We start from the raw sequence: 14947 nt of genomic DNA on the forward strand, positions 1-14947 counted from the left end.
TAAGAAATGTATTTGTGCCTGAGCAGTGGGGACTCCGCTACGCAGGATCGAGCTAGGTTCTCCGAAAGACGAGTCACATGGTGCACGTGTAATATTAATGCTGATGTCACTTCCCCTTAGATTTCCCCTCGAGACATTCTCAGGGTTTCAGCCTTCGTGGCTCTAGCTTCTTCAAGATTGCTAGCCTGGAAAAGATATATTTGAAATGCAACTCTACTATAGCTTAACAATCAGTACTGTTCTTGCAGTGTCTGCGCTTGACAGGGCTCAGCCTGTGAGAGAGTTTAGGGCTGTGTCTGCGGATAGTCCAAGGAAAATTTGATAGCTTGAGCAACAATCTATAGTTTTCAATATGGATAGATGGCTGCTATATACTCGTTCTGAGTGCTAGTGCTCCAGGCATGTTCCGCATCTTATAACTTTCCTTATTGCATCGACGCAGTCAGCAGGTTTACTTCGGAGCAGGAAATTTCAGCAGGGTGTCCTGCATTGGTGGCAATCAAATGCCCCCAATGAGCGTTTCCATGCCCGTTGGCGCAAGATACCCCAAGCATTTTTCGACTATGAAAGCAGACATGCCGCTGGTAATTATAAGGATTTCCAGCCACAACTTTGCATCTACCAGCCAGCGCGCACCCCGCAGCACAATCCCTCCAGTGGGTGCCGAACCATCACAGGACAATGGGAAACACTTGTATCCTTCAGCCGACCACAACGTACTGAGCAGCCAAGTGAGCACCTGTCCTTGGGCTCTCTTGCCCTTTGGCTTGTGAGCAGATCCCTTGTATTCATATATTTAGGAGCACCATATATTTCAGAAAGCTCCTTGCTTGGCACTGATTGTCGATCCTTTCAACAGACTGTACGTTTTGCGCATGCCTTGCTAGAGCCCCTGACATCTGCCTGATGGTAGTGTGGCATTCCATCAACAGAGCTGGGAAGTGAGGGAGGCAGCGGTGCAAGGAGTCCCCCAGGAGCTACCAGACCTAGTATTCGATCCCCAGGAAGTTCAGGCGCAGCTGAAGCAGATGCAGAGCCTGCTCCGCTCGCAGCAGCGCCAGATCTTGGAGCACCAGGAAGCACTGGCTGAGATGTACTCGCTCATCAGCTTGCAGGTCAGCTGCGCAGTCCACCTCTTGATAGAATGAGCGTGTCAAGACACATTAGCAACGGAGACGGTGTATTTCAAATGCAAGATTGATCTCATCAGAGAGTTGTATTCACCATGGAGAGGTACCTCTGCTTTGTTCAATAGCTACCTTTCCTGGCTTGAATGTTCTATTTATTTGACGAGGCTTCAACTAATGACTCCCTGATCAAGGCCTTTTCGCTGACAAGCATGTCGGAATAAGTGCTATTTGGGACATCCAACGCCCTGATGAAGGCGATCTGAGCCCATTTTACATTGCTCAATCTCGTTGTTTGAACTCTTCGGAAAGCTCTTTGCATGACATAATTTCTGTCAATTCTGCTGCGCAGCCGGCGCAAAATAATCGCCTAAACGGCGCAGGTGGCGGCAGCATGCGGCCGTTCGACGCGCAGCTGGCGGCCGCCAGGGACCGGCGCAGCATCGGACTCTATGACGCGCGCTTCCATTCCACCAACTGGTGCACTCTCTCCAGCCTTCTTTTCCATTGCAGCTGCAAGACTTTACCCCTAGCTGTCTCTCACTGATTTTCTATATCAGAAGTGCCACCAAGACTCCTACTTGAGGGGGAGTTGAGGCATCAGGCATGGGGCATGCATGAGATGCCAAAATAGTTTTGAACACATATGTCACGAGGATGGCGCACGATCAATGTGTTGCTGGGTACTTTTTCTCTGTGGATAACATGTAAAAATAGAATTATTTGCTCACCTAATAATTATGCAAAATTGGCGCACAAGCAGTGGATCGAGCCGGACTGGTGGTGCAGGGGAGCGACGCCGAAGGACCACAGGGTGCTGCCAAAGCGCATCATTTTAGTACGGCACGCTGAGTCAGAGGGCAACACGGACCACTTTGCCTACTCCCACATCCCAGACCCCCAGATCTGCCTGGTGAGGGCTGCTCTTCATCAATTGTCATCTGATGTCAAAATATATCACATTTGAATCCAACGTTATTGATCATCCCACCCGATCATCTTATGATAGTGAGGGTCTCGTTGTATCCTGGGTTTTGCACATGCATGCCAGTGCGATGCTGTCCAGAGGCAATTGATCTCATTGACACTTTCAAAGTGCTCCTCTCTGCACCCTGGAATTCTGTGACTCTCGGATGCACTTTTCCAGGGATCTGCGGCACAGTGTGGCCTACACCGCGCTAGAGATTAAATCACCAGTACAGAGTTTAGCCTTGTTATGCCATGTTTGACCTGCTTTTTACTGTGCATGTTCACGATGTTTCTTGAATGTCTCTGGAATGTTCTAGACTGGCCTGCATGCTCCACAGTCAGGTGTCCTCCCTCGTGCAGGCTCGGCAGAGCAATGACCAGCGAGCCCAGCTGTCCAGAAGAGCCGGCAGTACTGGCAGAGCGTTTGAGAATGCACTACTAATACACGCATGCATGCAATGTGTGCAGACGCATCGGGGCCACGAGCAGGCGATAGATGCGGGGCGGAAGATTCGGTCGATCATAGAGGCGGATGGGCAGCCCTACAAGCTCTACTTCTACATGAGCCCCTACAGGTGCGACGCCACCAGATCTTCGATCTTATATTCACACAAAGATTATCAGTTGCACCTCCTTGCAGGGCTCCTGCTGGGGAGATGCACTTAGCTAGGCCTCTCCAAAGCCCATGGATTTGCAGATGGCTTTCATGAGTGGCATGTGCAATTTACACGGTCCCTGTCGAGGGCTCAAATGTGTGGACTAGGAAGCCCTACCAATTAACCGCTTGATCAAGGGTTCTGGACTGTGTTACTCTATCTGAACTTTGATTACTACACACAAGTGTGCTGTGTCTTGCAGTACAATTTTAATCCTTATAATGTGTTGTAAAGCTTGTGTGATTTTGGGCTTTGCTGAAGGCTGCATCTGCTCAGCTGTTATGGTTGAGACATCAAAGATCTGACTAAACTGTTGATCTGACTAATCTGTGATCACATGTTCACGTGTGTGGCTGCAGGCGCTCGAGTCAGACGGTGGAGGGCATTGCCAGCTGCTTTGAGGAGGACCAGATCGCCGGGTTCCAGGAAGAAGTGCAGCTGCGCGAGCAGGACTTTGGCAACTTCCAGGTGGGTTCCTGCGCCTGATCAGGCACATGCCGGCGCATGCTCCTGTTGTCAAAGACTCGCAGCTGTGCAAAGAGATCTTTGGCAACTTCCAGGTTGGTGCCGCGCCTGATCAGGCAGAGATTCGCATCCTCATGTGCCTGTCTCAAAAGGACATGCAGCTGCGCGGTTAGGACTTTGATGAAAGGTAGGCAACCAGGTCCGCCACGTGCTCAGGCAGCGAGCCGGCATGTGCGCGCATCTGTGCAGTGCGTGCACAATTAGGTCGGCGCAGTTATGGTGTTGGAACAGACTGACAAGTTGAGACTCCAACTCACGCCCTGCAACTCTATATGACAGCATGCATACGCCCCCCACAGGCTGACAAGGATTGGGGAGATTGATATTTATTACTGAAGCCAGATGCATGCCTGTTTGTGTGAATGAGCCAAGGCAGGGTGCGGGGGGTCTGCCAATCTTTTCTCATTTGGCAAGCGTTTATCACACAAATTCATGAACCAGTTGGATGCTCTTTCCCATACCGTGAGATGATTAGTGATGGTATGGTGCCTGATCAGGACACGGAGGGCAAGGAGAGGGAGAAGGCTGAGCGGATACGATTTGGGCGTTTCTTCTATCGGTTTCCCAACGGCGAGTCCGGCGCAGACGTCTACGACCGCATGACCATCTTTGAGGTGGGCTGCCGTGCTTACGGCCACTTTTGTTGAGTCAATTAATACAGGCAATTCCACCCCCTAAGGACAAGACATGACCTGTTTCATCAACATTGTGCTTCGAGAAGCTCTTTCAAAGCCCTGGTCTGTCACACCAAGCGTGACTGCAGGCATGCAACATGTCCAAGGATGCAGGTAACAACTCCTCCAAGCACTGAATTGATTCAGCACATTTGTGGAGTCTCTCACACGGGCTTGGTGACATGGCGACGGCCATGCTGTGGGCCCTGGCCTGTAATTGACATATCAGATCAACTCGGGCAGGAGGCGTATGGCGCTGTGAATCAAGGGTCTTGAAGAGGGTTTTTTGCATGCTCGCAGAGTTGTGGTGCTATGAATTGGGGGACTGAAGAAGGGGAGTGATGGGAGTTTTTTATGCATGCGCACAGGACCACATGATACGGGACATAAACGCGGGCCGGTTTGCGAAGAATACAAGTCTGGTTTTGGTGACTCATGGCCTGGCCGCGCGCATCTTCCTCATGCGCTGGTTCCACTGGTCCGTGGCAGAGCTGCTCATGGTCTTCAACCCGCCCAACGCAGAGGTGCGGCCGAGCTCTTTGCCCATTCTTTGGATGAGTAAGCTCCCCAATAATCATGCCTCGAGAGATACACTCAGCCTAAGAGCAGCTTGAGGACTAACCAGCAGGACTCCCTGCAGAGATACCTGCAAGTTACCTGCAGGAGAAAGCCATTTTGAGATGGGCATGTCACCTTCAGAGCAGCTCACGCACGTGGCATGCAAGCTTAGAAGTCACTTTGGGGAGCTTGTGCCCTGCACAGCAGCTCTCCCTTGTGACAAAGAGCCTGATCTGCCTGCTGTGCTGCTGGACAATAGAAATTCTCTTCATGTCACAGCAGCTGCAGCTGCAGAGCCCCACTGTCACAGCCATCCAACGCCACTTTGTATGCTCTCACCGCTTACTTGGAAGCTCTATCGCTGTGCCATGACCGCACAGAATGGAAAAATCTGATGCACATGCTGCTGGACATACAGTACCTAGATCCTAGATGCCTAGGGACTGAAAAATGTGCAGTTAAAACATGTAATAATCACTGTGCCGGGGCTTTGGAATGCTGACATTTTTCATGTTCTGGCTGTGCTGCAGCCGATTGTGTTGGATCGAATACCAAAGGACGAGGCGGCCAAGGCGGGCGGCCGAGCATCGTGGATCCACACAAAGGCGTTGTATCGGCTGCGGCCGGAGTCCAAGGATATCATAAAAGGCTGCTCTGATGACATGTGCTCCACCGCAGTATTCCTGTCCGGCGTCAAAGTCACTGACTGGGTCGAGCAGGACTGATATTCTTTGCTGCCCCCACGATTCAGGGGTCATGGGGTGTGGCTCTAGGCTAGTTGCTCAAACTATGCGCAGGCCTCATGCATAAGCTGTCTCTGCTAGTCTAGCAGTACTAAAGCCTCAAGTGTCGAAGATCTGGATTTTGACTGATTGCAGGGAGTGCAGTGGGTCAAATCCAATGCGCGTAAGGAAGCCCTGGAAACCATGGCAGGCTCTTAGACGCGTACAGCTACACATCCCTGACAATCCTGACTGAAGCTTGCAAAAACGTTGAACCAGAGAGACTGCCATCTCTCAAATTACTTCGGTACGCACTGCATGTGCGGCTGCATGCTCAACTGGGGCACTTGTCTCACTACGGAGGCTGACTGTCGTCCACGTGGCTTAGTGCCATATACACCGTATATGTGGTCTGTAAGCAGGGTGGTAGACTTTTCAGACAGTCAGAGGAACAGGTTGTACAAACTGGCTGCACATGTGAACACACCGATCTAGGATACAAGACATGCATTCTACGACTTGTACAGTACAAGCATGCGCAGCAGCAGCATTTGTGGAATGTGAACAGTGGCGGTGCATGCTTTTCTTCTTGCAACTGTAGCCGGCAATCTCCTCCTCTAGCCTGTGACATTTGAGGTTTTCAAGGCCACTTCCGGTCACCCTGCCTTACGCGCACTCTGCCGACATGTCTGCAGCTGCTGCAGTTGCTAGCCAGCCGTGGCAGATAGATAGCTTGCACCATGCATGCGCTGCAGCTGCAGGATTAGGAAAGACGTATCTCACATGCAGCCCACCTCCAAAGCCACATGTTGCAGCCACCTGGTAAAATTCGTTCCTGTCCTGAACAGTATTTTCCGTCTAATGGTACAGTAACAGTAGTCTGCTATTTAACTCCCCTGGTAGAATCATGGTCCCTCATCTTCAGGTCCCCACCCCACAGCTGCTGAGCTGGCATCCCACAAGCTGCGCGCCAGATCTGGATCCTGCGCCAATTCAGACGCCCTGGCCTCCCGCATGTTGTGCAGATACAGCACGCTCCTCCCTTCAAGCTCCGGTGCTCTCGCTGCGTAGAGCACGGTTGATGCTCCCTGCATCCAGCAGACAGTTGGGGAAACTCACTTCACTTAATCGTCGGAGGGCCCAGAATAAAACTGTCATAATCAGTCCGCACCAATTGATTGAGGAGCTGTCCTGTCAAAAATAGTGCATGCCATTCTGCCAAACTCTGCTGAGCAGCACCCCGGCAACCCTCCAAGCTGCCACAAGGGCCTGAGCTTCTCGAACACTGTGCAGGCACTACCGCAATTAACAAAAACACTGTTTGCATGGACATGTCCTGGTGTCCTGACGAGCGCATCAGACAATGCAGGCATTGACGCAGAAGGACATAAATGCTGCTCACCTGTTTCGGGGTCTGGAAGAGCACAGAAGCCAGCGGCTTGAGCAGTGTGCGAGCCAGAGGCGGCAGGTTGTCAAAGATATTTGTGTACACTCGGCCAGGGCTGACTGCATGCGCCGTGACGCGCGTTCCCTCCGCCATGAATCGCCGCTGCAACTCTAGCACGTGCAGCACGTTACACAGCTTCGAGCGCGCATACTGCAAGTACCTGTGGCAGAACGGATTCTTGTTGAAAGAGCCTGCTTGGGCTTTTGCAGGAGGGCAATGTAGGATCAGCGCCTTGATGGCCCTACAGAAATTGCATTCATCCTATTGCAGCAGTGGTGAGAAAAGCTACAATATCAATGGGCATCACGGATCTGCAGATTTCCCACTCTGTTGCCAGGCCACAAGCGAAGTGCCTCTCTGTTATGGGCTAGGCACTTTGCAAGGTGCGCAGGTGTCCGTTGAAGACTTGATAGAGCTGTAGGTGAGGACGCACCAGTGGGAGGGCGTCCCTTGGATCTTGCCGTTCTTTATTTGCAGGGAGCCCTGCTTGTGCGCCCTGCTGGCCACATTGACTATGCGGGCTTTGGGCGCCAGGGCTGGCGTCAGCAGCCTAGTCAGCAGGAACGGCCCAAGGTGATTTATCCGCAGCTGCTGGTCCACTCCCTTTACTGGTGGCACCCCAATGACACCTGCGCGCATGTGACTCTTTTCCATCTGCGAAGAGGTGTTTCTGCATAACTGCACACATTCTGGTGCAAATAGTGAGATGTGGCTATGAATATCTTGGCAAGTTTCCATCTGCCTTCTGTGCAAAACATGACTGCAGATGCACATGCACCCTGCAGCATCAGATCGACACCTATTGATCTGGAATTTGGCTGCTTTCCAAGATCTGGGCTAAAAGTCAGTCTACAAGAAAGCCGCAAGCAAGGTGCAGTGAGGCAATGCAGCTGCAAGAAAGGGAGCACACCTGCATTGTTGATGAGGATGTCAATGGGATGCCTGTCATGCTGCACGCGCTGCCGGGTGGCTGCAGCAAACTGTCTGACGCTGGCAAAGTCGCCCAAGTCCAAGCGGCTGCACTCGCAGCTGCCTGGCAGCTGCCTCTGCCCCAGCTCCTCCCTGGCTTCCTCGCAGCTGCCATTGCCACATGCTCTTTTAGGTCCAGTCCCTCGTGCAATGTGTGACTTGGATGGCTAAAGAGTGCGAATGATTTTGCATCCACTGATCACCAGGTGCATGTCCAGGGGCATGTCCAAGACACATGCGTCCTCAACAATTTAGGGCAGGCTGATCAGTATACATGCCATGAATAACACGTCTGCAAACTTTAAGCAGGCCAAGGACCAAGCAAAGATACCGGTCTAGTCTCCTGCAGGCCATGATCACATGGCAGCCACTCTCCATCAGCCCAGCTGTCACTTCCTTCCCTGTGCGCACAGAACATTTGAGTGTGGGCATGTTTGGCTCCACCGCAAATTTGGGAGGTTGCAGCTTCACACAGCAACGTTTCATTGTTTTGAAAATGAGGCCATCAAATGCTTTGGTCGATTACCAATGCCAGCGTTAGCTCCAGTCACTATCGCCAGTTCCGCTCCCTCCTTCATGAGAGCGTGCCAAGAATATTCTTATATGTCTCACTGCGGCATCCTGGGGATGTGTGCCTTAGCACGGATCTTTATTTAATTATTGTCAGCGGTCCAAGAACTTTGGCATGCCGCAACTCTAGCGATTGAACCACAGAGCTGTTCCTGTGGCGAGCTTGGTGCATTCTGGCTACACAATCTGCTTCAGACCCGTTTTCCGTCAAATCTAGTTGTAATTCACATAGTTCAGCTTTTTCAAAGCAGACGAAGGAGGCTTATCGTAGGGTTCGGATAGGGCTTGAATTCCTTGCGGCTGTCTATTGGGCTGTTCTGGAAAAGAGATACTTTATATCAATCACTTCTCGTTCTGAATTTTAGGCACTGTTGTGGATGCTTCTCTTTGTTCCAAAACAAAATCAGAACTGGCCGTTTCAACCTTGTTGGCTTGCATCGCAAAATGGGAAGTCTGAAGAACGCGTGAACATACATTTGTGTTCCCTTGGAGCTTTTTTAAAGTAATTTTAGAATCATGCAGGCGCAATCTGAGCACTGGAATTTGCATCTACGGCAGAGCCACCAGAGATGCTGTGGTGCTCCAACAGCCAGAGCGGGAGGCGTTTCGCATGCTCTTTTGTGCAGATTTGCACAGGTAAAGACAAAAAAGTAACACAAAACTTTTCATGGCGTGAATTAATGGCATGCATCCCTCGAGAACACTTTGCTCCAAGGCTTGGGATGTCAGATCATGCTGCAAGGGGGTCCCCCTTTGGGAATAAAATAATTAATAAGTTTTGCAAATGGTTATAGGGGCGTTGTGGAGGACGCTTGAAGCCTGTGCTACGACAGGGTATACACAGGCAAAGATTGCATTCCGTCTTGACTGCAGGTAGTTGATTTTTACATGAATTGCACTGCCAAAGGCCAAAGGAGTCTTCTCGCCCTTATGGACCTTGTGGTGGTCTTGTCCACGGACACGGTGCTTGCAATGCCTAGCGTGAGGGACTTAAAAGCATCGCCAGCTTGACAAGTAATGCCATGCCATCTCTGATTTTGCTGTTTGTCTTGGTCCCTCCTCAGGTGTGCCAGCGGCCACATGGCTGCTGTCAGAGCCAACAGCAGCTACCGCCGGTCTCATGCTCGTGTCAGCCGTCATAGGATTCAGCTTCCATGCTCTGCTGCAGCCAGTTTTGTTGCATTCCCGCTCCGTCCCCAACAGATCAGTGGTTGGCAGCGCAGCAGAAAGGAGCATTGCTGCTCATGCCATAGAGATGTCTGGCGGTGAGCAGGATAGGAGAGTCGGGACAGGAGAGCTGGCAGCTTCATCCACTGTAGCAAGCTCATATACAGGCAGCTTATATACCACACATGCGGGGAGCAACTCAGATGAGTCACCATCGCTTACATCTTCAGCACCATCAGCGCTTCCTGCTTCAGGACTCTCTCAAATGCAGCAGAGCAGTCCGGCGCCGGAGAATCTTTGGAGTGCGGCCTGGAGAGGCTTTGAAGCCGCTTCCACTGTGCCGAGTGACAGCGGCAGACCTGGCACACAATCCCTCAGGGACAAGCTGCTCGGCAGGCGCAGTCTCAACTCAAGCCCAGTCAGGTACTCACTGTTCAGCCTAATGCAATTTGCTCTCTAGTACATCATCCTCTTTACCCTAATAGTCATGAATGCACAGACACAAAGTAGTGGGAGTCCGGGAGTTTGCATGGTTGGGCATGCGAAGATCATCACAGACACGGAGTGCCTGATCAAGTGCTGATGCAGCATGCCTGTCATGCAGGAGGCGGCAGGAGCAGAAGCAGGCACCAAGCGCTCACCAGGCAGATGCATCCTTGCAGCGGCCGCGGCTGTCGCTGCAGGGCATTGCTCCAGCGGCCAGGCTGGAGCTGCTCTCTTGCTCGCTGGCAGCGCTGGAAAATCAGATCCTTGCTCTACCTGACAGCGTCAGCAGGTGATCCAAATACAAGTCAGAATACTATGCAATGTCCTGTTCAGAACCAACCAATGTACATGGTTGGATGCGGGTTGAACTGCCAAAGTTGTTGAATGGCTGAGCTCTGATCCCTAAATGGGTCGACAAGCTCAATCCAAGGGAGCATGACCATGGTATTTCTGAAGTCAGGAAGACCCCTTGAAAGTTGCTTTGAAAACTTTCCCGCACCGCCAGGGTGCAGGTAATAGAACGAGTACTGCAGTACATGGCAGGGATGTGTAAAAGACAGGCCTGGCTTGGGCAAAGGAGCCATTACAGCTGCTCTAGCATGAGTTGGTGACCGCAGCATTACTTCACCTAACGTGCCCCGTTTCAGCTGAGGTCCAGTAAAAGGCTTATTTTGCATTTGCTCATGAAAACTACCCTTGCGTGCAGGGCGTCCAAGAGTGAGTGGAGTGCAGTAATGCCGGCGCTACTGCAATCCTGTAGCTCCATCGCAGCTCAAGGCTGGCTGGGACATGCGCTGCCTGGATTGACTCAAAATGCCACGTCAAGCACTTCAGGTTCGCATCTCTCCAACTCCCTCTCATGCCCTTGCTATCACTGACAAGTGCTTCACCACTCTCTGACGGTGCTCAGATTTTTCTCAAACCCGGCTGCTTGACACATAGTGGCTAAAAATGCCACAACTGCTGCTCTAACTCACATGTACAGGTAGAAGGATTGCATTATGACCTAAGTTCTGTGTACAAATGCTGAAGCCCAGTGTGTGTTGCAGAACGTGTGCTGGGAGAGGTTGGGAGCGCAGACGCCTCCAGGGAGCTGACATCAGCGGCAAGGGCCTCGCCAGCTCAGCAGCTTCAAAACGGAGGCGGGTGGGGCGCAGACAGCGGTAGCACGAGGTCGGCTGTGGGGCTGCAGAGTGATGAGAAGGCTGCCATCCATGCTGCCATCGTCAGCTTCCTGCGCTTCCCACCATCAGCAGATGGGGCTGAGACACTTCACAGTAGCCAGGTGAGCTACAGGCGTTTAGTGTTCCTGGCAGCAAATCAGGCCATGCAAAGCAGGCTTGATATTAACAAACACAATCTTTCTTCTTCAGCAGCAGATGGGCATGCATCCCACAGCAGCCAAGTGTAAGACATACAAAGGGGGTCCCCATTCCGCTCTTTGAGGGGCCCGTTTCTATGAGCCTCCTAATCGGCCTTACTAATTCACGGGTGTACCTTCTCAAGCTGAGACCAATAAATCCCACAGTAGGCTCATGCATGTCCCACTGCATAGCTAGTGCTTTGCGCAGCAAAATCCGTTCTGTAGATGCACTTTGGAGTGGTGGCATGCGATAAGCTTGCATGTATCCTGATTCGTTCAGCTGCCATGCAGGAAGGAGACTTGGGGAGCAGTGAGGGCAATGTGGCGGACAGAAAGGCGTCAAATGATGCTGCAAGCACGAGTGCTGTTTCTGCTGGCAGCAGGAGGGAGCAAGCACTGGCCATGCTTATGGACAGAAGGGAAAAAGGCTCAGGGTGAGCGCCATTTCCTGTTTGGCTGCTTTGTCTATGCCTGTCTAGACTGCAATCATCAAAGGTCCCGTTTCAGAATAGATAGCCATAATGTTCCAGACTGAGGAGAAGTCTCAAAAGCTTTTTTTTTGCTGTTTGGCACTGTCGGTGCAATGCAGCAGAACTCAGAAACTGCAGGTGGGCATTATGTCATAGTACATGTGAAAAAGGCTGACGCTCTGTGGGATGCTTGCAGGGCTTCGACTGGCAGCAGAGCAGCAAAGGATGCGCCCACGTCATCAGGAGCAGTGACGCCAGCGCTGCTCAGGCGAGGGGCCGCCATCATACAAGACATGGCTGTAATCATCGCTGAGACAGTCGCCGAGTCCTACCTGGCAGATGCAGGCCTCGCCAGAGGAGGTACCGCCCTTCAACTGGCCGCATTTATACTTTGTGACGGTATAGCAATGCAATTTCATTATATAAACATACTCCCAGCCATGCGGATCCTGGCCCTAGAATGATCTTACCTTCATCACACCCATCACTGAAAGCTATGCAGATCTCTTCTGCAACACCAGAGCATTTGCACCGTAAACACAGGCGTTCACGGTTGCAGGAATCATATCTACAAATTCCGCGCAGTACATTGCGGCTTTGCAACCCCATAATGACTCTTGTCTGCAATGCTTCTGTGCAACACCACACGAGTGGCATCTAGGAGTCATGCATTTTACGGTTGGAAAAGAGAGCATCTGAGAGCATCGAGTTGACGTATTTGTATGTGTATGCAGGCACACCAGGAAGGGCGGGGTCGCGCGTGGGCAGCTGGCCACTGCACCTGCACCGCCGAATCTCTTCCACCCGCTCCCTCGAACGCTTCCGCAACCAGGTGCGCCTGTACTCCAGACTTTGGAATTTGCGCTCTCTTTGCTGAGGATTCCCCTTGTGCATGACTCTTTGCTACTTCTGCATTCCTCCTGCATTCCTCCTTCTTGCACAATTAGCGTGTGCTGTCTCTCGAGCCTGTACTCCTCCTCTCAAAACCTCTGCAATGATCATGGAGGTCTCTGCGCTGCCCTCTCCGTTGCAGGTGAGCCCCAAGAAGCCACTGAGAAAAGCTGCAAGCCATGAATCTTAAATTTAAGAATACTGAAACTGGCTGACATTTGTGAAAGTGCACTGAAAGTGTGGCATATTCATGAATGAGCCAGGTGGCGCTGCAGCAGTGGCTGGAGCGCAATTTTGGGTCCGTAACGGCGATGTACGAGGACAGGCACGAGCTGTGGGGGTGGGACCACCGCGGGCGCCTCTTCAGGCGCATGCTGCCCGCCAGGCGCGCACAGGTGAGATGCTGTCACTTCAGAATTCATGTATGCAGTGCGCACATGCATGCGCCAGGCTTGATTTGACAAGGGTACTGACAGGTGCAAAGAGCTTGGTCATGAGCACTGCACAGCAGCCACACCACTATGTCACCAAGCAGAACGCTCCTCCTGTTCAGCCTGCTCTTTTACAAAATGGGTTGGTGACTTGACAATGCATCGCCGTCTGGACGACTTAATCTGAGACAGAAAGACCATTTACCCTGCCATTGAAAATTATATCTCTTTTGCACTTTGTCGTCTAAATGCAAGTTTCATTGTTGTGTATAGGTGCTCCGAATTACCTTCGTGTCCCTTGGATCCTTTCAACAAAAAATCACTGACTGTGTCCTCAACAATGGGATATAATTGCAGGAAGTGGAGCGGCTGAAGGGGCTGCGATACGCGCACAGCCTGGGGCTTGAGGCAATGGACGTGGCAGCGCCTCTGCTGCAGCGGCTGCTGGGGCGGTTAGGTGATGCGGTGTCATGGTTACTCGTGCGCCTGATCGGGCGCTCCCTGGGGCTGATCTACCGCGGCGTGCGCGAGAGCCTGTCCCCCCGGGGCAGGAACGCCGGCGGAGACAAGTCCCCCTCGCCGCAGCTGGACGGTGTCTGAGCTGGGGGTAAATGATGGAGCAGTACTTGCTCTTTTGTGTACCCTATTTGAGCGTGGTTTTGTGCGTTATGTGAGAGTTTTCAGCTTGATGTTTGCAGAGGGGGTTAAAGGTGGGGAACGATTTTGCAAAACTTGAGGCGGCTGCAGTGCTTGGGCAATAAATGGCTGCTGCAGCTTGCGCGCAATGCGTATGTGCAGATCTGGACACAGCGTCTTGAAGCCGTGAGTGGAGAAACTGCCTTTCAAGTGAAGGCTGGTTGGCTGTCTTGCACGATGGAGCGCATTCAGATCAGGTTGATATGTTGTGGTCTGCAGCCGTGAATACGTATGTACTGAAGTCACCAGTGTTACTCGCACAAGCAGACAATGCCATGTTACATGCAGATGCATATGCCGAGGCACTGTTGTTTAGGAGCTCTTGAACCAGGGCACAAAACTCTTTAATTACAGCAATTGCATGCAATGATGCTTTGCAAATTTACTCATGATCAAGAGTATTTATTCATGAATAATCAAGACTTGTACAATTGAGAAGTCAGTACAGGAGTGGGCAGTAAGCTCTGGGAACATAGTCGTAAGGCTCTCTATAAGCATTAACCACAAAGCTTTCAAAGTTTGGGAAAAGAAAATTGGGATTAATTCTATATGCCAGCATCACAACCGCTGTAAGCAGCATGGCTGCGCAGCATGGCATGCCTACTCCAAATTCCAATATGTGAATCTCCATTACTGCACAAAAACAATCCACAATGCTAATCACACAATGCTAGTCGATGAAATCTACTCAACGCGCTCCAACTTCGCACCAATCAAAGGTTTTAGTCAAAACTGGTGCTCTCCACGACCTCAACCTGCACAGGAGTGGCCGCCTCGGTAATCGCCGGCGCCGGCGTCTCCCCAAGAGCCGCCAAGTTTATCATGCGCCGCTCGGTGACCTTCACACCCCCGGCAGCCGCTGGGATGCTGGAGGCCGCCACCGCCGGCGACACATTACTCCTCACTGAATCACCGCCGTCGCTGGCCCGGCCGGCTGGCTCCGGCGCCGGCGCCGCAGCCGTCCGCCGCATCTGCCCATCCGCCTGACTTCGGCTTCTGCTGCTGCTGCTGCTTGCCGACACAGGCTGTGGAGGCTGCGCTAGCGAGCTCACAGCGCTGCGCGTGGTTGTTGCAGCTGTGACAGGTGGCTGCGAGGTAGCGGGGGTGGCGGAAGCTCGCGAGGCTGAGGAGTAGGTTGGGCCAGAGGCGGAGGAGGGAACAGCACGGCCAGGGACCACGACCTCGTTCTGCAGCGCGGACGCCCTTGGATACGGGGCGGTGAACGG

The 14947-nt window shown here is 52.1% G+C and overlaps 3 protein-coding genes across 3 annotated transcripts; 2 read left to right on the top strand and 1 right to left on the bottom strand.

The window, feature by feature from the left end:
• Nucleotides 1-189: 189 nt before the first annotated feature.
• On the top strand, nucleotides 190-5234 carry COCSUDRAFT_47475 (phosphoglycerate mutase-like protein; the record flags this gene model as incomplete). The annotated part of the gene is made up of 9 exons (XM_005647518.1): nucleotides 190-731; nucleotides 933-1115; nucleotides 1480-1607; nucleotides 1917-2040; nucleotides 2565-2671; nucleotides 3112-3220; nucleotides 3775-3891; nucleotides 4320-4475; nucleotides 5040-5234. The coding sequence occupies exons 1-9, from the start codon at nucleotides 504-506 to the stop codon at nucleotides 5232-5234; spliced, it is 1347 nt and encodes a 448-aa protein (XP_005647575.1). The 5' UTR covers nucleotides 190-503.
• A 131-nt stretch (nucleotides 5235-5365) lies between these two features.
• COCSUDRAFT_53488 (NAD(P)-binding protein) lies at nucleotides 5366-8441 on the bottom strand. Its single transcript, XM_005647519.1, has 6 exons — nucleotides 8174-8441; nucleotides 7979-8048; nucleotides 7589-7755; nucleotides 7112-7307; nucleotides 6634-6838; nucleotides 5366-6319 (listed from the first exon to the last, which is right to left on the bottom strand). Exons 1-6 carry the CDS (start codon nucleotides 8223-8225, stop codon nucleotides 6137-6139), a joined length of 873 nt encoding a protein of 290 aa, XP_005647576.1. The 5' UTR covers nucleotides 8226-8441; the 3' UTR covers nucleotides 5366-6136.
• A 1208-nt stretch (nucleotides 8442-9649) lies between these two features.
• On the top strand, nucleotides 9650-13625 carry COCSUDRAFT_63416 (hypothetical protein; the record flags this gene model as incomplete). The annotated part of the gene is made up of 9 exons (XM_005647520.1): nucleotides 9650-9807; nucleotides 9989-10159; nucleotides 10577-10587; nucleotides 10920-11155; nucleotides 11525-11667; nucleotides 11900-12063; nucleotides 12438-12535; nucleotides 12858-12989; nucleotides 13383-13625. The coding sequence occupies 9 exons, from the start codon at nucleotides 9650-9652 to the stop codon at nucleotides 13623-13625; spliced, it is 1356 nt and encodes a 451-aa protein (XP_005647577.1).
• Nucleotides 13626-14947: the final 1322 nt, after the last annotated feature.

This window comes from Coccomyxa subellipsoidea (genome assembly GCF_000258705.1).
Source record: "Coccomyxa subellipsoidea C-169, whole genome shotgun sequence".
Classification (NCBI taxonomy): Eukaryota; Viridiplantae; Chlorophyta; class Trebouxiophyceae; family Coccomyxaceae; genus Coccomyxa; species Coccomyxa subellipsoidea.

What these genes read in the sequence shown, in the direction of transcription:
- COCSUDRAFT_53488 (XM_005647519.1), bottom strand. Translation starts at nt 8,225, where the DNA reads ATGAAGGAGGGAGCGGAACTGGCGATAGTGACTGGAGCTAACGCTGGC. An exon ending in TGGAGCTAACGCTGGCATTG is followed by an intron (nt 8,049 to 8,173) that starts GTAATCGACCAA and finishes CTGTGCGCACAG; the next exon opens with GGAAGGAAGTGACAGCTGGG. An exon ending in CAAGGGACGCCCTCCCACTG is followed by an intron (nt 6,839 to 7,111) that starts GTGCGTCCTCAC and finishes GTTCTGCCACAG; the next exon opens with GTACTTGCAGTATGCGCGCT.